Here is a 27683-nt window from a genome sequence, read left to right as displayed (position 1 = left end):
GGGTTTTTTAGGTAGAGGGTAGTTTTATGGGTCTGACATGAGAATAGAAAACAGATATTTCAGAAAATACTGGAATTGATGTCCACTTGGAAAAACTACTGTTTTTATGGAACCTTCACAGGATCAGTAATATTTTGTATTTTATCCTTCAACAGATCGAGAGGAACACATCAGGATTGCCCTTGTTGGGAAAACTGGAGTTGGGAAGAGTGCAACAGGAAACACCATCTTGCAAAGAAAAGCTTTTATATCCACGATGTGTCCTTCTTCTGTGACATCAGAGTGTCAGAAGGAAACAGGAGAGTTTGATGGTCAAACACTGGCTGTGGTTGATACTCCAGGTCTGTTTGATACCAAGAAAAATCAAGAGGAGGTGAAGAGAGAGATCGCTAGATGCATCTCGTTGGTTTCTCCTGGTCCTCATGTGTTCCTGGTGGTGATCCAGTTCGGCCGATTCACAAAAGAAGAACAAGAAACAGTGAAAATGATTCAGAAGTGTTTTGGAGAGAATTCAGCAGATTACACCATGGCCCTTTTCACCCGCGGAGACGACCTGGAGGAAGAGGGAGTCACTATTGAAGAATTCATTGACGAAATGAAAGAACTCCGTGACTTCGTCGGTCAGTGTCGTGGAGGATATCACGTCTTTAACAACAGAAACAAGGATCCCTCTCAGGTCAGCGAGCTGATGAAGAAGATCAACTCGATGGTTCAGAGAAATGAAGGAAGATACTTCACCAATGAGATGTTTGAAGAGGCCAAGAAAGCCATAAGCGAAGAGATGGAACGACTTCAAAAAGAAAATCCAGATTTGGATGATGAAGAAGCAAGAAGACGGGCGGAGGAAAACAACCCGTTTGCTGCAGTGCTTTCCAGCGCTGCTGGTGGAAATGTGTTTGGTCCACTGGAAGCTGCAGTGAGAGCTTTAGTGGAAGCTATAACTGCGTTAGTAATCGAGAAGAAATGTGTTATACAGTGATTATCAATATTAATGTAATCTGCCTTTTCACTTAACATATTATCCTCACTAACAGGCTGTTTTCTGTTCATTGTAGAAACGCAGGGCTTCTAAATTTAACTAATAGCTATTGATTATTCGTTATGTGAGTAATAACCAACTTTCAACGTAGCTGCTTGATGATTTAGTCTTAAAATTGTGAGCTTAAAATGTAGAATAGTGAAATTTTGGCTTTATTTCCATGTACTTTATACATGTGTTCCATGTACTTTATGCGTTTATATTTTACAATAACAATAAACAAATCACAGGACAATCTGCATCCAGACAGTTATTCAGGGTGTTCATGTTTCTACTAACCGATGTCCCACCAGGAAAAGTTACGTCACCTGCGTCTGACTGAACCGTTATTTCAGATTTCAGATTTTACATAAACATTAAACAAATAAATGTTTAAGACGGGCCGGATATCAATATAAAGTGTGTGTAATATGTGTAACAGGATATTCTGGAGCCAGAAGGATGTGACTGAGAGTCTCAACTGATTTAAGAGGCGACATCGAGCTTGGAGGTTTTCGACTGAGGACTTGGTAGTCCTGACTTTATTCACAAAGAGGAAACATTTTGAATAAAGTTTCTTTTGTTGTGCTGTCACAATATATTTTATAATGAAGATGGAGCAGCAATTGTTTTGTGTTGATCAAGTAGTGAGTCAAAAAAATTATGAGAAGTGAGATTTAGGTCGATATATTACAAGTTCTTTATATACATTTTAATATGTTAATAAAAGCTAGCACAAAATGACAATCTGAATAAAGAACATTATTCAAAACATTATAATATAGACACACATTTTGTATCACAACAGTTTAAATTCAGCAGCTTTTTTACATTAAACACATTTTACAGACACAACACTCAGTCTGTTGGCTGTAATATCATATGTGTCTCCCCTTTTATGTTTTTAACTAACAACAAACTCCGGTGCACTTTTATAACTGATGATTATTGCAATTTTTTTTACCATGTTCGCAGAAAAGAATCATTACATCATTTTTTTCCAGCTCTGACAAACGTTGTCCTTAATGAGTTGGATGTCTTCATTGTGGTTCCTCAGAGAAACCTTTATTCAGAAAGTTATGAAGCACAAATTGATGGAGCAGTATGAGTCCTGCTGGCTACCTGCTAGTTGTTGCAGCCCTCCGCTGCACATCCAGTTTTTTTTTTTTTAGTTTAAAGGAAGGACCAGAAGGAGACTTAAACACAGAGCTGATGTGAAAGTTAAATTATTCAACGCCAGGAAATCTGCAACAACTCGACTTCACAGATCAACCGCCTGTAAAAGACCAGAAATACCCTGTAAAAGACGAAATGGCCTCCAGTAAGTACATTTAAAATTTTCAAACACACTTTATATAATTTATCTCAGCTTTATTTAAACTATTATACTCATAAACAAACCTTTTCATGGGCGTGACAAGACCATTTCCGTTATAACGGAAATGCTCTTGAGGAGTTTCCTGTTATGGTAAAAATATAGATCAGCTGCAGGAACCCTCTTAAATCTCATCTAGTGTGCAGTCAACAGTGGTGGAAAGTTACTTTTACCAAAGTACTGTACTTATTTACAATTTTGAGGTATTTTTACTTTATTAGAGAACGAAAGTAAAACTATTGCACTATTGAACTGCGTTTGATCCTTTGAGTGATTCATCACAAAGAGGAAACATGTTGAATAAAGTTTATGTTGGAATGAAGATGGAGCAGCAAATTGTTTTTGTGTTGATCAAGTAGTGAGTCTAAAAAAATTACGAGAAGTGAGATTTAGGTCGATATATTACAAGTTCTTTATATACGTTTTAACATGTTAATAAAAGCTCACACAAAATGACAATATGCATGTAGAACATTATTCAAAACATTATAATATAGACACACATTTTGTATCACAACAGTTTAAATTCAACAGCATTTTTTCTTTAAACACATTTTACAGACACAACACTCGGTCTGTGGGCTGTAATATCATGTGTCTCCCCTTTTATGTTTTTAACTAACAACAAGCTCCGGTGCACTTTTATAACCGATGATTATCGGAAATTGTTTTTCCATGTTCGCAGAAAAGAATCATTACATCACTTTTTTTCCAGCTCTGACACACGTTGTCCTTAATGAGTTGGATGTCTTCATTGTGGTTCCTCAGAGAAACCTTTATTCAGAAAGTTATGAAGCACAAATTGATGGAGCAGTATGAGTCCTGCTGGCTACCTGCTAGTTGTTGCAGCCCTCCGCTGCACATCCAGTTTTTTTTTTTTAGTTTAAAGGAAGGACCAGAAGGAGACTTAAATACAGAGCTGATGTGAGTTAAATTATTCAACGCCAGGAAATCTGCAGTAACTCGACTTCACAGATCAACCGCCTGTAAAAGACCAGAAAAATCCTCTAAAAGACGAAATGGCCTCCAGTAAGTACATTTAAAATTTTCAAACACACTTTATATAATTTATCTCAGCTTTATTTAAACTATTATACTCATGAACAAACCTTTTCATGGGCGTGACAAGACCATTTCCGTTATAACGGAAATGGTCTTGAGGAGTTTCCTGTTATGGTAAAAATATAGATCAGCTGCAGGAACCCTCTTAAATCTCATCTAGTGTGCAGTCAACAGTGGTGGAAAGTTACTTTTACCAAAGTACTGTACTTATTTACAATTTTGAGGTATTTTTACTTTATTAGAGAACGAAAGTAAAACTATTGCACTATTGTACTGCGTTTGATCCTTTGAGTGATTCATCACAAAGAGGAAACATGTTGAATAAAGTTTATGTTGGAATGAAGATGGAGCAGCAAGTTGTTTTTGTGTTGATCAAGTAGTGAGTCTAAAAAAATTACGAGAAGTGAGATTTAGGTCGATATATTACAAGTTCTTTATATACGTTTTAATATGTTAATAAAAGCTAGCACAAAATGACAATCTGAATAAAGAACATTATTCAAAGAATTATAATATAGACACACATTTTGTATCACAACAGTTTAAATTCAACAGCTTTTATTCTGTAAATGTATTTTACAGAAGTTCGCAAAAAATAATTATTACATCAAGTTTTGCCAACTCTGACACATGGTGTTCAAAATGAGCCTTCATTGTGGCTCCGCAGAGAAACTTTTATTTATAAAGCAGTTTGAAGTTCATGAACAGAAATTCATGCAGCAGTATGAGTCCTGCTGGCTAAATGCCAGTTGTTGCAGCCCTCCGCTGCACACTGTTATTTTAAGTTGAAGGCAGGGACCAGAAGGAGACTGAAGTACACAGCTGACGTGAAAGTTGAACTATTCAGTAACGGAACAACAGCAGAGACTCGACTTCACAGAGCAACGGCCTGATAAAGACCAAACAAACCTGGAAAAAGACAAAATGGCTTCCAGTAAGTACATTTAAATCTTTCAAACACACTTTCTATACTGATTTCAGTTTGACTTCAACTCTTAAACTGATAAACAAACTTTTTCATGACAAGACCACTTCTGTTATAACGGAAATGCTCTTGGGGAGTTTCCTTTTATGGTAAAAATAAAGATCCGCTGCAGGAACCATTTTAAATCTCATCTAGTGTGCAGTCAACAGTGGTGGAAAGTTACTTTTACTAAACTACTGTACTTATTTACATTTTTGAGGTACTTTTACTTTATTAGAGAACAAAAGTAAAACTGTTGCACTATTGTACTGCATCTGATCCTTTGAGTGATTCATCACAAAGAGGAAACATGTTGAATAAAGTTTATGTTGTAATGAAGATGGAGCAGCACATTGTTTTTGTGTTGATCAAGTAGTGAGTCTAAAAAAATGCAGAGAAGTGAGATTTAGGTCGATATATTACAAGTTCTTTATATACGTTTTAACATGTTAATAAAAGCTCACACAAAATGACAATATGCATGTAGAACATTATTCAAAACATTATAATATAGACACACATTTTGTATCACAACAGTTTAAATTCAACAGCATTTTTTCTTTAAACACATTTTACAGACACAACACTCGGTCTGTGGGCTGTAATATCATGTGTCTCCCCTTTTATGTTTTTAACTAACAACAAGCTCCGGTGCACTTTTATAACCGATGATTACCGGAAATTGTTTTTCCATGTTCGCAGAAAAGAATCATTACATCACTTTTTTTCCAGCTCTGACACACGTTGTCCTTAATGAGTTGGATGTCTTCATTGTGGTTCCTCAGAGAAAACTTTATTCAGAAAGTTATGAAGCACAAATTGATGGAGCAGTATGAGTCCTGCTGGCTACCTGCCAGTTGTTGCAGCCCTCCGCTGCACATCCAGGTTTTTTTTTTAGTTTAAAGGAAGGACCAGAAGGAGACTTAAATACAGAGCTGATGTGAGTTAAATTATTCAACGCCAGGAAATCTGCAGTAACTCGACTTCACAGATCAAGTGCCTGTAAAAGACCAGAAAAATCCTCTATAAGACGAAATGGCCTCCAGTAAGTACATTTCAAACATTCAAACACACTTTTTATAATTTATCTAAGCTTGATTTAAACTATTATACTCATAAACAAACTTTTTCATGGGCGTAACAAGACCACTTCTGTTATAACGGAAATGATCTTGAGGAGTTTACTGTTATGGTGAAATTAAAGATCCGCTGCAGGAACCATCTTAAATCTCATCTAGTGTGCAGTCAACAGTGGTGGAAAGTTACTTTTACCAAACTACTGTACTTATTTACATTTTTGAGGTACTTTTACTTTATTAGAGAACGGAAGTAAAACTATCGCACTATTGTACTGGATCTAATCCTTTCAGTGATTACTCACAAAGAGGACATGGCTGCAGCCAGCAGGAGTCTGTTTGGATATGAGAGCAGATCTCAGCTCTCACAGGACATGACGTGTTCAAAGGGAGTCCTGAAAAAGACCAAATGGACACCAAATATGTTCCACTCTTCAGGCACACTTACAACTTTTACACTAATTTAGAGTTTAAATAATTGTGAGAATTATAATTCTAGAAATTTCAGTTTCAGATTAACGTTGGTTAATAAATTTCATCATCCATCTGTTTAACTGAGCTTTGATCAGTTGTAATTTTAGAAGAGGGTTTGTCCATATTTTAAGCCTCTTGTTCTTTGTTCCATAAATACATTTTATTTTATTATTAGTGAATGTAAAATATGTTCAGTTTACACATCCAGGATCGATACAGGAGATCATTCCTGCCCACTGCAATCAGACTGTTCAATAGTTCAGCTCTGACCTGATCCATCACACATCAATAATGTTAAATAATGTTGTTTATTTTCATTTAATATTTGTTCATAATGTGAATTTAAAAAAAATATATTTTTTTTACCACCTCTATTATTTATTCTGTAATTTTTATTGCTTTGCCCTGTACGTGTATATGTTGCTGTTTAATAAAGTATCTATCTATCTATCTATCTATCTATCTATCTATCTATCTATCTATCTATCTATCTATCTATCTATCTATCTATCTATCTATCTATCTATCTATCTATCTATCTATCTATCTATCTATCTATCTATCTATCTATCTATCTATCTATCTATCTATCTATCTATCTATCTATCTATCTATCTATCTATCTATCTATCTATCTATCTATCTATCTATCTATCTATCTATCTATCTATCTATCTATCTATCTATCTATCTATCTATCTATCTATCTATCTATCTATCTATCTATCTATCTATCTATCTATCTATCTATCTATCTATCTATCTATCTATCTATCTATCTATCTATCTATCTATCTATCTATCTATCTATCTATAAAATTTCCAGCATGTTTCAGTAGTTTTCTAACAAAGTATAATTGTAAATGAAGCCCCAGCATTGGAGATAAAATCCCGTCAGGGTTTTTTAGGTAGAGGGTAGTTTTATGGGTCTGACATGAGAATAGAAAACAGATATTTCAGAAAATTCTGGAATTGATGTTCACTTGGAAAAACTACTGTTTTTATGGAACCTTCACAGGATCAGTGATATTTTTTATTTTATCCTTCAACAGATCGAGAGGAACACATCAGGATTGCCCTTGTTGGGAAAACTGGAGTTGGGAAGAGTGCAACAGGAAACACCATCTTGCAAAGAAAATCTTTTATATCCACGATGTGTCCTTCTTCTGTGACATCAGAGTGTCAGAAGGAAACAGGAGAGTTTGATGGTCAAACACTGGCTGTGGTTGATACTCCAGGTCTGTTTGATACCAAGAAAAATCAAGAGGAGGTGAAGAGAGAGATCGCTAGATGCATCTCGTTGGTTTCTCCTGGTCCTCATGTGTTCCTGGTGGTGATCCAGTTCGGCCGATTCACAAAAGAAGAACAAGAAACAGTGAAAATGATTCAGAAGTGTTTTGGAGAGAATTCAGCAGATTACACCATGGCCCTGTTCACCCGCGGAGACGACCTGGAGGAAGAGGGAGTCACTATTGAAGAATTCATTGACGAAATGAAAGAACTCCGTGACTTCGTCGGTCAGTGTCGTGGAGGATATCACGTCTTTAACAACAGAAACAAGGATCCCTCTCAGGTCAGCGAGCTGATGAAGAAGATCAACTCGATGGTTCAGAGAAATGAAGGAAGATACTTCACCAATGAGATGTTTGAAGAGGCCAAGAAAGCCATAAGCGAAGAGATGGAACGACTTCAAAAAGAAAATCCAGATTTGGATGATGAAGAAGCAAGAAGACGGGCGGAGGAAAACAACCCGTTTGCTGCAGTGCTTTCCAGCGCTGCTGGTGGAAATGTGTTTGGTCCACTGGAAGCTGCAGTGAGAGCTTTAGTGGAAGCTATAACTGCGTTAGTAATCGAGAAGAAATGTGTTATACAGTGATTATCAATATTAATGTAATCTGCCTTTTCACTTAACATATTATCCTCACTAACAGGCTGTTTTCTGTTCATTGTAGAAACGCAGGGCTTCTAAATTTAACTAATAGCTATTGATTATTCGTTATGTGATTAATAACCAACTTTCAACGTAGCTGCTTGATGATTTAGTCTTAAAATTGTGAGCTTAAAATGTAGAATAGTGAAATTTTGGCTTTTTTCCCCATGTACTTTATACATGTATTCCATGTACTTTATACATGTATTCCATGTACTTTATACAAGTTTATCATGTACTTTAAGCATTCATATGTTGTAATAACAATAAACAAATCACAGGACAATCTGCATCCAGACAGGTAATCAGGGTGTTCATGTTTCTACTAACCGATGTCCCACCAGATAAAGTTACATCACCTGAAGGCGTCTGACTGAACTGTTATTTCAGATTTCCGATTTTACATAAACATTAAACAAATAAATGTTTAAGACGGGCCGGATATCAATGTAAAGTGTGTGTAATAAGTATAACAGGATATTCTGGAGACAGAAAGATGTGACTGAGAGTCTCAACTGGTTGACAAGGCGACGTCGAGCTTGGAGGTTTTCGCCTGAGGACTTGGTAGTCCTGACTTTATTCACAAAGAGGAAACATTTTGAATAAAGTTTCTTTGCTCGTGCTCTCACAATATATTTTATAATGAAAAAGGAGCAGTAATTGTTTTGTGTTGATCAAGAAGTGAATCTAAAAAATTATGAGAAGTGTGATTTTGGTCGATATATTACAAATTCTTTATAAACGTTTTAACATGTTAATAAAAGCACATACAAAATGACAACCTGCATCAAGAGTATTATTCAAAAAATGATAATATAGATTTCCAAATGATAATGGTGTCTAAACATCTGCACAGAATAAAGATTCACTGTACGTCTCACTATTACCTCTTGTGAGATGAATTTAAAAGCCAATTAAAATTCATGTTAACTTATGTCTAGATGTAGCATTGGGTGTTTAAAGAGGATTGATGAATGGATGTGGCTGCAGCCAGCAGGAGTCTGTTTGGATATGAGAGCAGCTCTCAGCTCTAAAAGGACATGATGTGTTCAAAGGGAGGCTCCAGGACCAGATGATGATGCACGGATGAGAGTGAAAGTATTTATGACCAGAGCACCAACAGTGAGTCAGCATCACAGATAAACTGCCTGAAAAAGACCAAATGGAGACCAAATATGTTCCACTCGGTAGGTAAACTTACAACTTTTACACTATTTTAGTGTTTAAATAATTATGATTATTATAATTATAGAAATGTCAGTTCCAGATTAAATTTGCTAATACATTTCATCATCCACCTGTTTAACTGAGCTTTGATCAGTTGTATTTCTATAAGAGGGTTTGTCCATATTTTAAGTCTCTTGTTCTTTGTTCTATAAATACATTTTACTTTATTATTAGTGAATGTAAAATATGTTCAGTTTACACATCCAGGATCGATACAGGAGATCATTCCTGACCACTGCAATCACTGTTCAATAGTTCAGCTCTGACCTGATCCATAACACTTCAATAATTTTAAATAATGTTGTTTATTTTCCTTTAATATTTGTTCATAATGTGAATTTACAAAAAAAAAAAAAAAAATTTTTTACCACCTCTATTATTTATTCTGTCATTTTTATTGCTTTGCCCTGTACATGTATATGTTGCTGTTTAATAAAGTATCTATCTATCTATCTATCTATCTATCTATCTATCTATCTATCTATCTATCTATCTATCTATCTATCTATCTATCTATCTATCTATCTATCTATCTATCTGTCTATCTGTCTATCTGTCTATCTGTCTATCTATCTATCTATCTATCTATCTATCTATCTATCTATCTATCTATCTATCTATCTATCTATCTATCTATCTATCTATCTATCTATCTATCTATCTATCTATCTAACTATCTAACTATCTATCTATCTATCTATCTATCTATCTATCTATCTATCTATCTATCTATCTATCTATCTATTTATCTATCTATCTATCTATCTATCTATCTATCTATCTATCTATCTATCTATCTATCTATCTGTCTATCTGTCTATCTATCTATCTATCTATCTATCTATCTATCTATCTATCTATCTATCTATCTATCTATCTATCTATCTAACTATCTATCTATCTATCTATCTATCTATCTATCTATCTATCTATCTATCTATCTATCTATCTATCTATCTATCTATCTATCTATCTATTTATCTATCTATCTATCTATCTATCTATCTATCTATCTATCTATCTATCTATCTATCTATCTATCTATCTATCTATCTATCTGTCTATCTGTCTATCTGTCTATCTATCTATCTATCTATCTATCTATCTATCTATCTATCTATCTATCTATCTATCTATCTATCTATCTATCTAACTATAAAATTTACATCATGTTTCAATAGTTTTCTAACAAAGTATAATTGTAAATGAAGATCCAGTATTGGAGATAAATTCACGTCATGACTTCAGTGTTATCCGTCGCAGCCACAACTCATCTGCTGCTCCACAGCTCCTCTTGGAGAATTTCTATTTGAGATAAAAGTGCTGAAAGGGACTTCACTCAGCCGGGAGACAGTTATCGTAGTTGAAATACATCATTATCTTGAGGGTAGTTTTATGGTTCTGACATGAGAATAGAAAACAGATATTTCAGAAAATGCTGGAATTGATGTCCACTTGGAAAAACTACTGTTTTTATGGAACCTTCACAGGATCAGTAATATTGTTTTATTTTATCCTTCAACAGATCGAGAGGAACACATCAGGATTGCCCTTGTTGGGAAAACTGGAGTTGGGAAGAGTGCAACAGGAAACACCATCTTACAAAGAAAAGCTTTTAAATCCACGCTGTGTCCTTCTTCTGTAACATCAGAGTGTCAGAAGGAAACAGGAGAGTTTGATGGTCAAACACTGGCTGTGGTTGATACTCCAGGTCTGTTTGATACCAAGAAAAATGAAGAGGAGGTGAAGAGAGAGATCGCTAGATGCATCTCGTTTGTTTCTCCTGGTCCTCATGTGTTCCTGGTGGTGCTGCAGCTCAGCAGATTCACAAAAGAAGAACAAGAAACAGTGAAAATCATCCAGAAGTTGTTGGGAAAGAAGTCAGCAGATTACACCATGGCCCTGTTCACTGGCGGAGATGACCTGGAGGAAGAGGGAGTCACTATTGAAGAATTCATTGGTAAACAGAAAAATCTTCGTGACTTCGTCGGTCAGTGTCGTGGAGGATATCACGCCTTTAACAACAGAAACAAGGATCCCTCTCAGGTCAGAGAGCTGCTGATGAAGATCAACTCGATGGTTCAGAGAAATGGAGGAAGATACTTCACCAATGAGATGTTTGAAGAGGCCAAGAAAGCCATAAGAGAAGAGATGGAACGACTTCAAAAGGGAAATCCTGATTTGGATGATGAAGAAGCAAGAAGACGGGCGGAGGAAAACAACCCGTTTGCTGCAGTGCTTTCCAGCGCTGCTGTTGGAAATGTGTTTGGTCCACTGGAAGCTGCAGTGAGAGCTTTAGTGGAAGCTATAACTGCGTTAATAATCGGGAAGAAATGTGTTATACAGTGATTATCAATATTAATGGGATCTGCCTTTTCACTTAACATATTATCCTCACTAACAGGCTGTTTTCTGTTCATTGTAGAGACGCAGGGCTTCTAAATTTAACTAATCGCTATTGATTATTCGTTAAGTGATTAACAACCAACTTTCAATGGAGCTGCTTGATGATTTAGTCTTAAAATTATGAGCTTAAAAGGTAGAACAATGAAATTTTGGCTTTATTTCCATGTACTTTATACATGTGTTCCATGTACTTTATGCGTTTATATTTTACAATAACAATAAACAAATCACAGGACAATCTGCATCCAGACAGTTATTCAGGGTGTTCATGTTTCTACTAACCGATGTCCCACCAGGAAAAGTTACGTCACCTGAAGGCGTCTGACTGAACCGTTATTTCAGATTTCAGATTTTACATAAACATTAAACAAATAAATGTTTAAGACGGGCCGGATATCAATATAAAGTGTGTGTAATATGTGTAACAGGATATTCTGGAGCCAGAAGGATGTGACTGAGAGTCTCAACTGATTTAAGAGGCGACATCGAGCTTGGAGGTTTTCGACTGAGGACTTGGTAGTCCTGACTTTATTCACAAAGAGGAAACATTTTGAATAAAGTTTCTTTTGTTGTGCTGTCACAATATATTTTATAATGAAGATGGAGCAGCAATTGTTTTGTGTTGATCAAGTAGTGAGTTAAAAAAATTAAGAGAAGTGAGATTTAGGTCGATATATTACAAGTTCTTTATATACATTTTAATATGTTAATAAAAGCTAGCACAAAATGACAATCTGAATAAAGAACATTATTCAAAACATTATAATATAGACACACATTTTGTATCACAACAGTTTAAATTCAGCAGCTTTTTTACATTAAACACATTTTACAGACACAACACTCAGTCTGTTGGCTGTAATATCATATGTGTCTCCCCTTTTATGTTTTTAACTAACAACAAACTCCGGTGCACTTTTATAACTGATGATTATCGCAATTTTTTTTACCATGTTCGCAGAAAAGAATCATTACATCATTTTTTTCCAGCTCTGACACACGTTTTCCTTAATGAGTTAGATGTCTTCATTGTGGTTCCTCAGAGAAACCTTTATTCAGAAAGTTATGAAGCACAAATTGATGGAGCAGTATGAGTCCTGCTGGCTACCTGCTAGTTGTTGCAGCCCTCCGCTGCACATCCAGTTTTTTTTTTTTAGTTTAAAGGAAGGACCAGAAGGAGACTTAAACACAGAGCTGATGTGAAAGTTAAATTATTCAACGCCAGGAAATCTGCAGTAACTCGACTTCACAGATCAACCGCCTGTAAAAGACCAGAAAAATCCTCTAAAAGACGAAATGGCCTCCAGTAAGTACATTTAAAATTTTCAAACACACTTTATATAATTTATCTCAGCTTTATTTAAACTATTATACTCATAAACAAACCTTTTCATGGGCGTGACAAGACCATTTCCGTTATAACGGAAATGCTCTTGAGGAGTTTCCTGTTATGGTAAAAATATAGATCAGCTGCAGGAACCCTCTTAAATCTCATCTAGTGTGCAGTCAACAGTGGTGGAAAGTTACTTTTACCAAAGTACTGTACTTATTTACAATTTTGAGGTATTTTTACTTTATTAGAGAACGAAAGTAAAACTATTGCACTATTGTACTGCGTTTGATCCTTTGAGTGATTCATCACAAAGAGGAAACATGTTGAATAAAGTTTATGTTGGAATGAAGATGGAGCAGCAAGTTGTTTTTGTGTTGATCAAGTAGTGAGTCTAAAAAAATTACGAGAAGTGAGATTTAGGTCGATATATTACAAGTTCTTTATATACGTTTTAATATGTTAATAAAAGCTAGCACAAAATGACAATCTGAATAAAGAACATTATTCAAAGAATTATAATATAGACACACATTTTGTATCACAACAGTTTAAATTCAACAGCTTTTATTCTGTAAATGTATTTTACAGAAGTTCGCAAAAAATAATTATTACATCAAGTTTTGCCAACTCTGACACACGGTGTTCAAAATGAGCCTTCATTGTGGCTCCGCAGAGAAACTTTTATTTATAAAGCAGTTTGAAGTTCATGAACAGAAATTCATGGAGCAGTATGAGTCCTGCTGGCTACCTGCCAGTTGTTGCAGCCCTCCGCTGCACACTGTTATTTTAAGTTGAAGGGAGGAACCAGAAGGAGACTGAAGTACACAGCTGACGTGAAAGTTGAACTATTCAGTAACGGAACAACAGCAGAGACTCGACTTCACAGAGCAACGGCCTGATAAAGACCAAACAAACCTGGAAAAAGACAAAATGGCTTCCAGTAAGTACATTTAAATCTTTCAAACACACTTTCTATACTGATTTCAGTTTGACTTCAACTCTTAAACTGATAAATAAACTTTTTCATGACAAGACCACTTCTGTTATAACGGAAATGCTCTTGGGGAGTTTCCTTTTATGGTAAAAATAAAGATCCGCTGCAGGAACCATTTTAAATCTCATCAGGTGTGCAGTCAACAGTGGTGGAAAGTTACTTTTACTAAAGTACTGTACTTATTTACATTTTTGAGGTACTTTTACTTTATTAGAGAACAAAAGTAAAACTGTTGCACTATTGTACTGCATCTGATCCTTTGAGTGATTCATCACAAAGAGGAAACATGTTGAATAAAGTTTATGTTGTAATGAAGATGGAGCAGCACATTGTTTTTGTGTTGATCAAGTAGTGAGTCTAAAAAAATGCAGAGAAGTGAGATTTAGGTCGATATATTATAAGTTCTTTATATACGTTTTAACATGTTAATAAAAGCTAGCACAAAATGACAATATGCACGTAGAACATTATTCAAAACATTATAATATAGACACACATTTTGTATCACAACAGTTTAAATTCAACAGCATTTTTTCTTTAAACACATTTTACAGACACAACACTCGGTCTGTGGGCTGTAATATCATGTGTCTCCCCTTTTATGTTTTTAACTAACAACAAGCTCCGGTGCACTTTTATAACCGATGATTACCGGAAATTGTTTTTCCATGTTCGCAGAAAAGAATCATTACATCACTTTTTTTCCAGCTCTGACACACGTTGTCCTTAATGAGTTGGATGTCTTCATTGTGGTTCCTCAGAGAAAACTTTATTCAGAAAGTTATGAAGCACAAATTGATGGAGCAGTATGAGTCCTGCTGGCTACCTGCCAGTTGTTGCAGCCCTCCGCTGCACATCCAGGTTTTTTTTTTAGTTTAAAGGAAGGACCAGAAGGAGACTTAAATACAGAGCTGATGTGAGTTAAATTATTCAACGCCAGGAAATCTGCAGTAACTCGACTTCACAGATCAAGTGCCTGTAAAAGACCAGAAACATCCTCTATAAGACGAAATGGCCTCCAGTAAGTACATTTCAAACATTCAAACACACTTTTTATAATTTATCTAAGCTTGATTTAAACTATTATACTCATAAACAAACTTTTTCATGGGCGTAACAAGACCACTTCTGTTATAACGGAAATGATCTTGAGGAGTTTCCTTTTATGGTAAAATTAAAGATCAGCTGCAGGAACCATCTTAAATCTCATCTAGTGTGCAGTCAACAGTGGTGGAAAGTAACTTTTACCAAAGTACTGTACTTATTTACAGTTTTTGAGGTACTTTTACTTTATTAGAGAACGGAAGTAAAACTATCGCACTATTGTACTGGATCTAATCCTTTCAGTGATTACTCACAAAGAGGACATGGCTGCAGCCAGCAGGAGTCTGTTTGGATATGAGAGCAGCTCTCAGCTCTCACAGGACATGACGTGTTCAAAGGGAGTCCTGAAAAAGACCAAATGGACACCAAATATGTTCCACTCTTCAGGCACACTTACAACTTTTACACTAATTTAGAGTTTAAATAATTGTGAGAATTATAATTCTAGAAATTTCAGTTTCAGATTAACGTTGGTTAATAAATTTCATCATCCATCTGTTTAACTGAGCTTTGATCAGTTGTAATTTTAGAAGAGGGTTTGTCCATATTTTAAGCCTCTTGTTCTTTGTTCCATAAATACATTTTATTTTATTATTAGTGAATGTAAAATATGTTCAGTTTACACATCCAGGATCGATACAGGAGATCATTCCTGCCCACTGCAATCAGACTGTTCAATAGTTCAGCTCTGACCTGATCCATCACACATCAATAATGTTAAATAATGTTGTTTATTTTCATTTAATATTTGTTCATAATGTGAATTTTAAAAAAAAATATTTTTTTTACCACCTCTATTATTTATTCTGTAATTTTTATTGCTTTGCCCTGTACGTGTATATGTTGCTGTTTAATAAAGTATCTATCTATCTATCTATCTATCTATCTATCTATCTATCTATCTATCTATCTATCTATCTATCTATCTATCTATCTATCTATCTATCTATCTATCTATCTATCTATCTATCTATCTATCTATCTATCTATCTATCTATCTATCTATCTATCTATCTATCTATCTATCTATCTATCTATCTATCTATCTATCTATCTATCTATCTATCTATCTATCTATCTATCTATCTATCTATCTATCTATCTATCTATCTATCTATCTATCTATCTATCTATCTATCTATCTATCTATAAAATTTCCAGCATGTTTCAGTAGTTTTCTAACAAAGTATAATTGTAAATGAAGACCCAGTATTTGAGATAAATTCCCGTCATGACTTCAGTGTTATCCGTCGCAGCCACAACTCATCTGCTGCTCCACAGCTCCTCTTGGAGAATTTCTATTTGAGATAAAAGTGCTGAAAGGGACTTCACTCAGCCGGGAGACTGTTATCGTAGTTGAAATACATCATTATCTTGAGGGTAGTTTCATGGTTCTGACATGAGAATAGAAAACAGATATTTCAGAAAATACTGGAATTGATGTCCACTTGGAAAAACTACTGTTTTTATGGAACCTTCACAGGATCAGTGATATTTTTTATTTTATCCTTCAACAGATCGAGAGGAACACATCAGGATTGCCCTTGTTGGGAAAACTGGAGTTGGGAAGAGTGCAACAGGAAACACCATCTTACAAAGAAAAGCTTTTATATCCACGCTGCGTCCTTCTTCTGTGACATCAGAGTGTAAGAAGGAAACAGGAGAGTTTGGTGCTCAAAGTCTGGCTGTGGTTGATACTCCAGGTCTGTTTGATACCAAGAAAAATCAAGAGGAGGTGAAGAGAGAGATCGCTAGATGCATCTCGTTTGTGTCTCCTGGTCCTCATGTGTTCCTGGTGGTGCTGCAGCTCAGCAGATTCACAAAAGAAGAACAAGAAACAGTGAAAATCATCCAGAAGTTGTTTGGAAAGAAGTCAGCAGATTACACCATAGCCCTGTTCACCGGCGGAGACAACCTGGAGGCAGATGGAGGCACTATTGAGCAATTCATTCTTCAAAACCAAGATCTCAGTCGCTTCGTCGGTCAGTGTCGTGGAGGACATCACGTCTTTAACAACAGAAACAAGGATCCCTCTCAGGTCACAGAGCTGCTGAAGAAGATCAACTCGATGGTTCAGAGAAATGGAGGAAAGCACTACACCAATAAGATGTTTGTAGAGGCTGAGAAAGCCATAAGCGAAGAAAAGAAACGACTTCTAAAAGAAAATCCAGATATGGATGACAAAGAAGCAAGAAGAAAGGCGGAAGAAGAGAACCAGTTTACCGTGGCTCTTCGATCCACAGCTATAGTACTTAGCGTAGCTGGTGCTGGAGCTGGTGCTGGAGCTCTCTATGGAGCTGAAGTTGGAAGTGTGGGGGGTCCAGCGGGAGCTGCAGTGGGAGCTGCAGTGGGAACTGTAGTGGGATGTATAGCAGCGTTAGTGAACGAGAAAGTATGTGTTATACAGTGATAATCCATATTAATGGCATCTGCCATTTCATTTAACACATTATCCTCACTAACAGGCTGTTTTCTGTTCATTGTAGAGATGCAGGGCTTCTAAATTCAACTAATCGATATTGATTATTCATTATGTGATTAATAACCAACTTTCAATGTAGCTGCTTGATGATTTAGTCTTAAAATTATGAGCTTAAAAGGCATAACAGTGAAACTTTGGCTTTTTTTCCATGTACTTTATACATGGATTCTATGTACTTTATACATGTCTTCCATGTACTTTATAGATGTCTTCCATGAACTTTATACATGTATTCCATGTATTTTAGACATGTGTTCCGTGTACTTTATACTTATATTCCATGTACTTTATACACGTATTCCATGTACTTTATACATGTGTTCCATGTACTTTATGCGTTCATATGTTGTAATAACAATAAACAAATAACAGGACAATCTGCATCCAGACAGTTATTCAGGGTGTCCATGTTTCTACGAACCGATGTCCAACCAGGAAAAGTTACGTCACCTGAAGGCGTCTGACTGAACCGTTATTTCAGTTTTCAGATTTTACAAAAACATTAAACAAGTAAATGTTGAAGACGTGCCGGATATAGACGTCATATCTAAAAGGACATGACGTGTTCAAAGGGAGGCTCCAGGACCAGATGATGATGAACGGATGAGAGTGAAAGTATTTATGACCAGAGTGCCAATAGTGAGTCAACATCACAGATAAACTGCCTGAAAAAGACCAAATGGAAACCAAATATGTTCCACTCTTTCGGCACACTTATAACTTTTACACTATTTTAGAGTTTAAATAATTATGATAATTATAATTCTACAAATTTCAGTTTCAGATTAATTTTGGTGCTAAAATTCATCATCCATCTGTTTAACTGAGCTTTAATCAGTTGTATTTTTCTAAGAGGGTTTGTCCATATTTTAAGTCTCTTTTTCTTTGTTCCATAAATACATTTTAATTTATTATTAGTGAATGTAAAATATGTTCAGTTTACACATCCAGGATCGAAACAGGAGATCATTCCTGACCACTGCAATCACTGTTCAATAGTTCAGCTCTGACCTGACCCATCACGCATCAATAATGTTAAATAATGTTCTTTATTTTAATTTAATATTTGTTCACAATGTGCATTTAAAAAAAATTTTTTTTTTTTTGACACCTCTTATTTATTCTGTCATTTTTATTGCTTTGCCCAGTATGTGTATATGTTGCTGTTTAATAAAGTATCTATCTATCTATCTATCTATCTATCTATCTATCTATCTATCTATCTATCTATCTATCTATCTATCTATCTATATATATATATATATATATATATATATATATATATATATATATATATATAAAATTTCCAGCATGTTTCAGTAGTTTTCTAACAAAGTATAATTGTAAATGAAGCCCCAGCATTGGAGATAAAATCCCGTCAGGGTTTTTTAGGTAGAGGGTAGTTTTATGGGTCTGACATGAGAATAGAAAACAGATATTTCAGAAAATACTGGAATTGATGTCCACTTGGAAAAACTACTGTTTTTATGGAACCTTCACAGGATCAGTAATATTTTGTATTTTATCCTTCAACAGATCGAGAGGAACACATCAGGATTGCCCTTGTTGGGAAAACTGGAGTTGGGAAGAGTGCAACAGGAAACACCATCTTGCAAAGAAAAGCTTTTATATCCACGATGTGTCCTTCTTCTGTGACATCAGAGTGTCAGAAGGAAACAGGAGAGTTTGATGGTCAAACACTGGCTGTGGTTGATACTCCAGGTCTGTTTGATACCAAGAAAAATCAAGAGGAGGTGAAGAGAGAGATCGCTAGATGCATCTCGTTGGTTTCTCCTGGTCCTCATGTGTTCCTGGTGGTGATCCAGTTCGGCCGATTCACAAAAGAAGAACAAGAAACAGTGAAAATGATTCAGAAGTGTTTTGGAGAGAATTCAGCAGATTACACCATGGCCCTTTTCACCCGCGGAGACGACCTGGAGGAAGAGGGAGTCACTATTGAAGAATTCATTGACGAAATGAAAGAACTCCGTGACTTCGTCGGTCAGTGTCGTGGAGGATATCACGTCTTTAACAACAGAAACAAGGATCCCTCTCAGGTCAGCGAGCTGATGAAGAAGATCAACTCGATGGTTCAGAGAAATGAAGGAAGATACTTCACCAATGAGATGTTTGAAGAGGCCAAGAAAGCCATAAGCGAAGAGATGGAACGACTTCAAAAAGAAAATCCAGATTTGGATGATGAAGAAGCAAGAAGACGGGCGGAGGAAAACAACCCGTTTGCTGCAGTGCTTTCCAGCGCTGCTGGTGGAAATGTGTTTGGTCCACTGGAAGCTGCAGTGAGAGCTTTAGTGGAAGCTATAACTGCGTTAGTAATCGAGAAGAAATGTGTTATACAGTGATTATCAATATTAATGTAATCTGCCTTTTCACTTAACATATTATCCTCACTAACAGGCTGTTTTCTGTTCATTGTAGAAACGCAGGGCTTCTAAATTTAACTAATAGCTATTGATTATTCGTTATGTGAGTAATAACCAACTTTCAACGTAGCTGCTTGATGATTTAGTCTTAAAATTGTGAGCTTAAAATGTAGAATAGTGAAATTTTGGCTTTATTTCCATGTACTTTATACATGTGTTCCATGTACTTTATGCGTTTATATTTTACAATAACAATAAACAAATCACAGGACAATCTGCATCCAGACAGTTATTCAGGGTGTTCATGTTTCTACTAACCGATGTCCCACCAGGAAAAGTTACGTCACCTGCGTCTGACTGAACCGTTATTTCAGATTTCAGATTTTACATAAACATTAAACAAATAAATGTTTAAGACGGGCCGGATATCAATATAAAGTGTGTGTAATATGTGTAACAGGATATTCTGGAGCCAGAAGGATGTGACTGAGAGTCTCAACTGATTTAAGAGGCGACATCGAGCTTGGACATTTTCGACTGAGGAATTGGTAGTCCTGACTTTATTCACAAAGAGGAAACATTTTGAATAAAGTTTCTTTTGTTGTGCTGTCACAATATATTTTATAATGAAGATGGAGCAGCAATTGTTTTGTGTTGATCAAGTAGTGAGTCAAAAAAATTATGAGAAGTGAGATTTAGGTCGATATATTACAAGTTCTTTATATACATTTTAATATGTTAATAAAAGCTAGCACAAAATGACAATCTGAATAAAGAACATTATTCAAAACATTATAATATAGACACACATTTTGTATCACAACAGTTTAAATTCAGCAGCTTTTTTACATTAAACACATTTTACAGACACAACACTCAGTCTGTTGGCTGTAATATCATATGTGTCTCCCCTTTTATGTTTTTAACTAACAACAAACTCCGGTGCACTTTTATAACTGATGATTATTGCAATTTTTTTTACCATGTTCGCAGAAAAGAATCATTACATCATTTTTTTCCAGCTCTGACAAACGTTGTCCTTAATGAGTTGGATGTCTTCATTGTGGTTCCTCAGAGAAACCTTTATTCAGAAAGTTATGAAGCACAAATTGATGGAGCAGTATGAGTCCTGCTGGCTACCTGCTAGTTGTTGCAGCCCTCCGCTGCACATCCAGTTTTTTTTTTTTTAGTTTAAAGGAAGGACCAGAAGGAGACTTAAACACAGAGCTGATGTGAAAGTTAAATTATTCAACGCCAGGAAATCTGCAACAACTCGACTTCACAGATCAACCGCCTGTAAAAGACCAGAAATACCCTGTAAAAGACGAAATGGCCTCCAGTAAGTACATTTAAAATTTTCAAACACACTTTATATAATTTATCTCAGCTTTATTTAAACTATTATACTCATAAACAAACCTTTTCATGGGCGTGACAAGACCATTTCCGTTATAACGGAAATGCTCTTGAGGAGTTTCCTGTTATGGTAAAAATATAGATCAGCTGCAGGAACCCTCTTAAATCTCATCTAGTGTGCAGTCAACAGTGGTGGAAAGTTACTTTTACCAAAGTACTGTACTTATTTACAATTTTGAGGTATTTTTACTTTATTAGAGAACGAAAGTAAAACTATTGCACTATTGAACTGCGTTTGATCCTTTGAGTGATTCATCACAAAGAGGAAACATGTTGAATAAAGTTTATGTTGGAATGAAGATGGAGCAGCAAGTTGTTTTTGTGTTGATCAAGTAGTGAGTCTAAAAAAATTACGAGAAGTGAGATTTAGGTCGATATATTACAAGTTCTTTATATACGTTTTAACATGTTAATAAAAGCTCACACAAAATGACAATATGCATGTAGAACATTATTCAAAACATTATAATATAGACACACATTTTGTATCACAACAGTTTAAATTCAACAGCATTTTTTCTTTAAACACATTTTACAGACACAACACTCGGTCTGTGGGCTGTAATATCATGTGTCTCCCCTTTTATGTTTTTAACTAACAACAAGCTCCGGTGCACTTTTATAACCGATGATTATCGGAAATTGTTTTTCCATGTTCGCAGAAAAGAATCATTACATCACTTTTTTTCCAGCTCTGACACACGTTGTCCTTAATGAGTTGGATGTCTTCATTGTGGTTCCTCAGAGAAACCTTTATTCAGAAAGTTATGAAGCACAAATTGATGGAGCAGTATGAGTCCTGCTGGCTACCTGCTAGTTGTTGCAGCCCTCCGCTGCACATCCAGTTTTTTTTTTTTAGTTTAAAGGAAGGACCAGAAGGAGACTTAAATACAGAGCTGATGTGAGTTAAATTATTCAACGCCAGGAAATCTGCAGTAACTCGACTTCACAGATCAACCGCCTGTAAAAGACCAGAAAAATCCTCTAAAAGACGAAATGGCCTCCAGTAAGTACATTTAAAATTTTCAAACACACTTTATATAATTTATCTCAGCTTTATTTAAACTATTATACTCATGAACAAACCTTTTCATGGGCGTGACAAGACCATTTCCGTTATAACGGAAATGGTCTTGAGGAGTTTCCTGTTATGGTAAAAATATAGATCAGCTGCAGGAACCCTCTTAAATCTCATCTAGTGTGCAGTCAACAGTGGTGGAAAGTTACTTTTACCAAAGTACTGTACTTATTTACAATTTTGAGGTATTTTTACTTTATTAGAGAACGAAAGTAAAACTATTGCACTATTGTACTGCGTTTGATCCTTTGAGTGATTCATCACAAAGAGGAAACATGTTGAATAAAGTTTATGTTGGAATGAAGATGGAGCAGCAAGTTGTTTTTGTGTTGATCAAGTAGTGAGTCTAAAAAAATTACGAGAAGTGAGATTTAGGTCGATATATTACAAGTTCTTTATATACGTTTTAATATGTTAATAAAAGCTAGCACAAAATGACAATCTGAATAAAGAACATTATTCAAAGAATTATAATATAGACACACATTTTGTATCACAACAGTTTAAATTCAACAGCTTTTATTCTGTAAATGTATTTTACAGAAGTTCGCAAAAAATAATTATTACATCAAGTTTTGCCAACTCTGACACATGGTGTTCAAAATGAGCCTTCATTGTGGCTCCGCAGAGAAACTTTTATTTATAAAGCAGTTTGAAGTTCATGAACAGAAATTCATGCAGCAGTATGAGTCCTGCTGGCTAAATGCCAGTTGTTGCAGCCCTCCGCTGCACACTGTTATTTTAAGTTGAAGGCAGGGACCAGAAGGAGACTGAAGTACACAGCTGACGTGAAAGTTGAACTATTCAGTAACGGAACAACAGCAGAGACTCGACTTCACAGAGCAACGGCCTGATAAAGACCAAACAAACCTGGAAAAAGACAAAATGGCTTCCAGTAAGTACATTTAAATCTTTCAAACACACTTTCTATACTGATTTCAGTTTGACTTCAACTCTTAAACTGATAAACAAACTTTTTCATGACAAGACCACTTCTGTTATAACGGAAATGCTCTTGGGGAGTTTCCTTTTATGGTAAAAATAAAGATCCGCTGCAGGAACCATTTTAAATCTCATCTAGTGTGCAGTCAACAGTGGTGGAAAGTTACTTTTACTAAACTACTGTACTTATTTACATTTTTGAGGTACTTTTACTTTATTAGAGAACAAAAGTAAAACTGTTGCACTATTGTACTGCATCTGATCCTTTGAGTGATTCATCACAAAGAGGAAACATGTTGAATAAAGTTTATGTTGTAATGAAGATGGAGCAGCACATTGTTTTTGTGTTGATCAAGTAGTGAGTCTAAAAAAATGCAGAGAAGTGAGATTTAGGTCGATATATTACAAGTTCTTTATATACGTTTTAACATGTTAATAAAAGCTCACACAAAATGACAATATGCATGTAGAACATTATTCAAAACATTATAATATAGACACACATTTTGTATCACAACAGTTTAAATTCAACAGCATTTTTTCTTTAAACACATTTTACAGACACAACACTCGGTCTGTGGGCTGTAATATCATGTGTCTCCCCTTTTATGTTTTTAACTAACAACAAGCTCCGGTGCACTTTTATAACCGATGATTACCGGAAATTGTTTTTCCATGTTCGCAGAAAAGAATCATTACATCACTTTTTTTCCAGCTCTGACACACGTTGTCCTTAATGAGTTGGATGTCTTCATTGTGGTTCCTCAGAGAAAACTTTATTCAGAAAGTTATGAAGCACAAATTGATGGAGCAGTATGAGTCCTGCTGGCTACCTGCCAGTTGTTGCAGCCCTCCGCTGCACATCCAGGTTTTTTTTTTAGTTTAAAGGAAGGACCAGAAGGAGACTTAAATACAGAGCTGATGTGAGTTAAATTATTCAACGCCAGGAAATCTGCAGTAACTCGACTTCACAGATCAAGTGCCTGTAAAAGACCAGAAAAATCCTCTATAAGACGAAATGGCCTCCAGTAAGTACATTTCAAACATTCAAACACACTTTTTATAATTTATCTAAGCTTGATTTAAACTATTATACTCATAAACAAACTTTTTCATGGGCGTAACAAGACCACTTCTGTTATAACGGAAATGATCTTGAGGAGTTTACTGTTATGGTGAAATTAAAGATCCGCTGCAGGAACCATCTTAAATCTCATCTAGTGTGCAGTCAACAGTGGTGGAAAGTTACTTTTACCAAACTACTGTACTTATTTACATTTTTGAGGTACTTTTACTTTATTAGAGAACGGAAGTAAAACTATCGCACTATTGTACTGGATCTAATCCTTTCAGTGATTACTCACAAAGAGGACATGGCTGCAGCCAGCAGGAGTCTGTTTGGATATGAGAGCAGATCTCAGCTCTCACAGGACATGACGTGTTCAAAGGGAGTCCTGAAAAAGACCAAATGGACACCAAATATGTTCCACTCTTCAGGCACACTTACAACTTTTACACTAATTTAGAGTTTAAATAATTGTGAGAATTATAATTCTAGAAATTTCAGTTTCAGATTAACGTTGGTTAATAAATTTCATCATCCATCTGTTTAACTGAGCTTTGATCAGTTGTAATTTTAGAAGAGGGTTTGTCCATATTTTAAGCCTCTTGTTCTTTGTTCCATAAATACATTTTATTTTATTATTAGTGAATGTAAAATATGTTCAGTTTACACATCCAGGATCGATACAGGAGATCATTCCTGCCCACTGCAATCAGACTGTTCAATAGTTCAGCTCTGACCTGATCCATCACACATCAATAATGTTAAATAATGTTGTTTATTTTCATTTAATATTTGTTCATAATGTGAATTTAAAAAAAATATATTTTTTTTACCACCTCTATTATTTATTCTGTAATTTTTATTGCTTTGCCCTGTACGTGTATATGTTGCTGTTTAATAAAGTATCTATCTATCTATCTATCTATCTATCTATCTATCTATCTATCTATCTATCTATCTATCTATCTATCTATCTATCTATCTATCTATCTATCTATCTATCTATCTATCTATCTATCTATCTATCTATCTATCTATCTATCTATCTATCTATCTATCTATCTATCTATCTATCTATCTATCTATCTATCTATCTATCTATCTATCTATCTATCTATCTATCTATCTATCTATCTATCTATCTATCTATCTATCTATCTATCTATCTATCTATCTATCTATCTATCTATCTATCTATCTATCTATCTATCTATCTATCTATCTATCTATCTATCTATCTATCTATCTATCTATCTATCTATCTATCTATCTATCTATCTATCTATCTATCTATCTATCTATCTATCTATCTATCTATCTATCTATCTATCTATCTATCTATCTATCTATCTATCTATCTATCTATCTATCTATCTATCTATCTATCTATCTATCTATCTATCTATCTATCTATCTATCTATCTATCTATCTATCTATCTATCTATAAAATTTCCAGCATGTTTCAGTAGTTTTCTAACAAAGTATAATTGTAAATGAAGCCCCAGCATTGGAGATAAAATCCCGTCAGGGTTTTTTAGGTAGAGGGTAGTTTTATGGGTCTGACATGAGAATAGAAAACAGATATTTCAGAAAATTCTGGAATTGATGTTCACTTGGAAAAACTACTGTTTTTATGGAACCTTCACAGGATCAGTGATATTTTTTATTTTATCCTTCAACAGATCGAGAGGAACACATCAGGATTGCCCTTGTTGGGAAAACTGGAGTTGGGAAGAGTGCAACAGGAAACACCATCTTGCAAAGAAAATCTTTTATATCCACGATGTGTCCTTCTTCTGTGACATCAGAGTGTCAGAAGGAAACAGGAGAGTTTGATGGTCAAACACTGGCTGTGGTTGATACTCCAGGTCTGTTTGATACCAAGAAAAATCAAGAGGAGGTGAAGAGAGAGATCGCTAGATGCATCTCGTTGGTTTCTCCTGGTCCTCATGTGTTCCTGGTGGTGATCCAGTTCGGCCGATTCACAAAAGAAGAACAAGAAACAGTGAAAATGATTCAGAAGTGTTTTGGAGAGAATTCAGCAGATTACACCATGGCCCTGTTCACCCGCGGAGACGACCTGGAGGAAGAGGGAGTCACTATTGAAGAATTCATTGACGAAATGAAAGAACTCCGTGACTTCGTCGGTCAGTGTCGTGGAGGATATCACGTCTTTAACAACAGAAACAAGGATCCCTCTCAGGTCAGCGAGCTGATGAAGAAGATCAACTCGATGGTTCAGAGAAATGAAGGAAGATACTTCACCAATGAGATGTTTGAAGAGGCCAAGAAAGCCATAAGCGAAGAGATGGAACGACTTCAAAAAGAAAATCCAGATTTGGATGATGAAGAAGCAAGAAGACGGGCGGAGGAAAACAACCCGTTTGCTGCAGTGCTTTCCAGCGCTGCTGGTGGAAATGTGTTTGGTCCACTGGAAGCTGCAGTGAGAGCTTTAGTGGAAGCTATAACTGCGTTAGTAATCGAGAAGAAATGTGTTATACAGTGATTATCAATATTAATGTAATCTGCCTTTTCACTTAACATATTATCCTCACTAACAGGCTGTTTTCTGTTCATTGTAGAAACGCAGGGCTTCTAAATTTAACTAATAGCTATTGATTATTCGTTATGTGATTAATAACCAACTTTCAACGTAGCTGCTTGATGATTTAGTCTTAAAATTGTGAGCTTAAAATGTAGAATAGTGAAATTTTGGCTTTTTTCCCCATGTACTTTATACATGTATTCCATGTACTTTATACATGTATTCCATGTACTTTATACAAGTTTATCATGTACTTTAAGCATTCATATGTTGTAATAACAATAAACAAATCACAGGACAATCTGCATCCAGACAGGTAATCAGGGTGTTCATGTTTCTACTAACCGATGTCCCACCAGATAAAGTTACATCACCTGAAGGCGTCTGACTGAACTGTTATTTCAGATTTCCGATTTTACATAAACATTAAACAAATAAATGTTTAAGACGGGCCGGATATCAATGTAAAGTGTGTGTAATAAGTATAACAGGATATTCTGGAGACAGAAAGATGTGACTGAGAGTCTCAACTGGTTGACAAGGCGACGTCGAGCTTGGAGGTTTTCGCCTGAGGACTTGGTAGTCCTGACTTTATTCACAAAGAGGAAACATTTTGAATAAAGTTTCTTTGCTCGTGCTCTCACAATATATTTTATAATGAAAAAGGAGCAGTAATTGTTTTGTGTTGATCAAGAAGTGAATCTAAAAAATTATGAGAAGTGTGATTTTGGTCGATATATTACAAATTCTTTATAAACGTTTTAACATGTTAATAAAAGCACATACAAAATGACAACCTGCATCAAGAG

At 35.4% G+C, this 27683-nt stretch overlaps 2 protein-coding genes across 2 annotated transcripts; both read left to right on the top strand.

Annotated features, from left to right (window-relative positions):
• Positions 1-139: 139 nt before the first annotated feature.
• On the top strand, positions 140-11770 carry LOC138213596 (GTPase IMAP family member 8-like; the record flags this gene model as incomplete). Its single annotated transcript, XM_069174821.1, has 3 exons — positions 140-773; positions 7028-7639; positions 10658-11770. Coding segments are annotated over 3 exons (2064 nt in total), but the record flags the coding sequence as incomplete, so codon positions are not given.
• Positions 11771-13675: 1905 nt separating this feature from the next.
• LOC138213602 (GTPase IMAP family member 8-like) lies at positions 13676-27662 on the top strand. The gene is made up of 4 exons (XM_069174828.1): positions 13676-13805; positions 16481-17098; positions 18988-19599; positions 26018-27662. The coding sequence occupies exons 1-4, from the start codon at positions 13796-13798 to the stop codon at positions 26833-26835; spliced, it is 2058 nt and encodes a 685-aa protein (XP_069030929.1). The 5' UTR covers positions 13676-13795; the 3' UTR covers positions 26836-27662.
• Positions 27663-27683: the final 21 nt, after the last annotated feature.

This window comes from Embiotoca jacksoni, unplaced genomic scaffold (genome assembly GCF_022577435.1).
Source record: "Embiotoca jacksoni isolate LCO1_2020_lvr unplaced genomic scaffold, fEmbJac1.0.p SCAF_62, whole genome shotgun sequence".
Taxonomy (NCBI): Eukaryota; Metazoa; Chordata; class Actinopteri; family Embiotocidae; genus Embiotoca; species Embiotoca jacksoni.
This window is presented reverse-complemented; position numbering and strand designations above follow the sequence as displayed.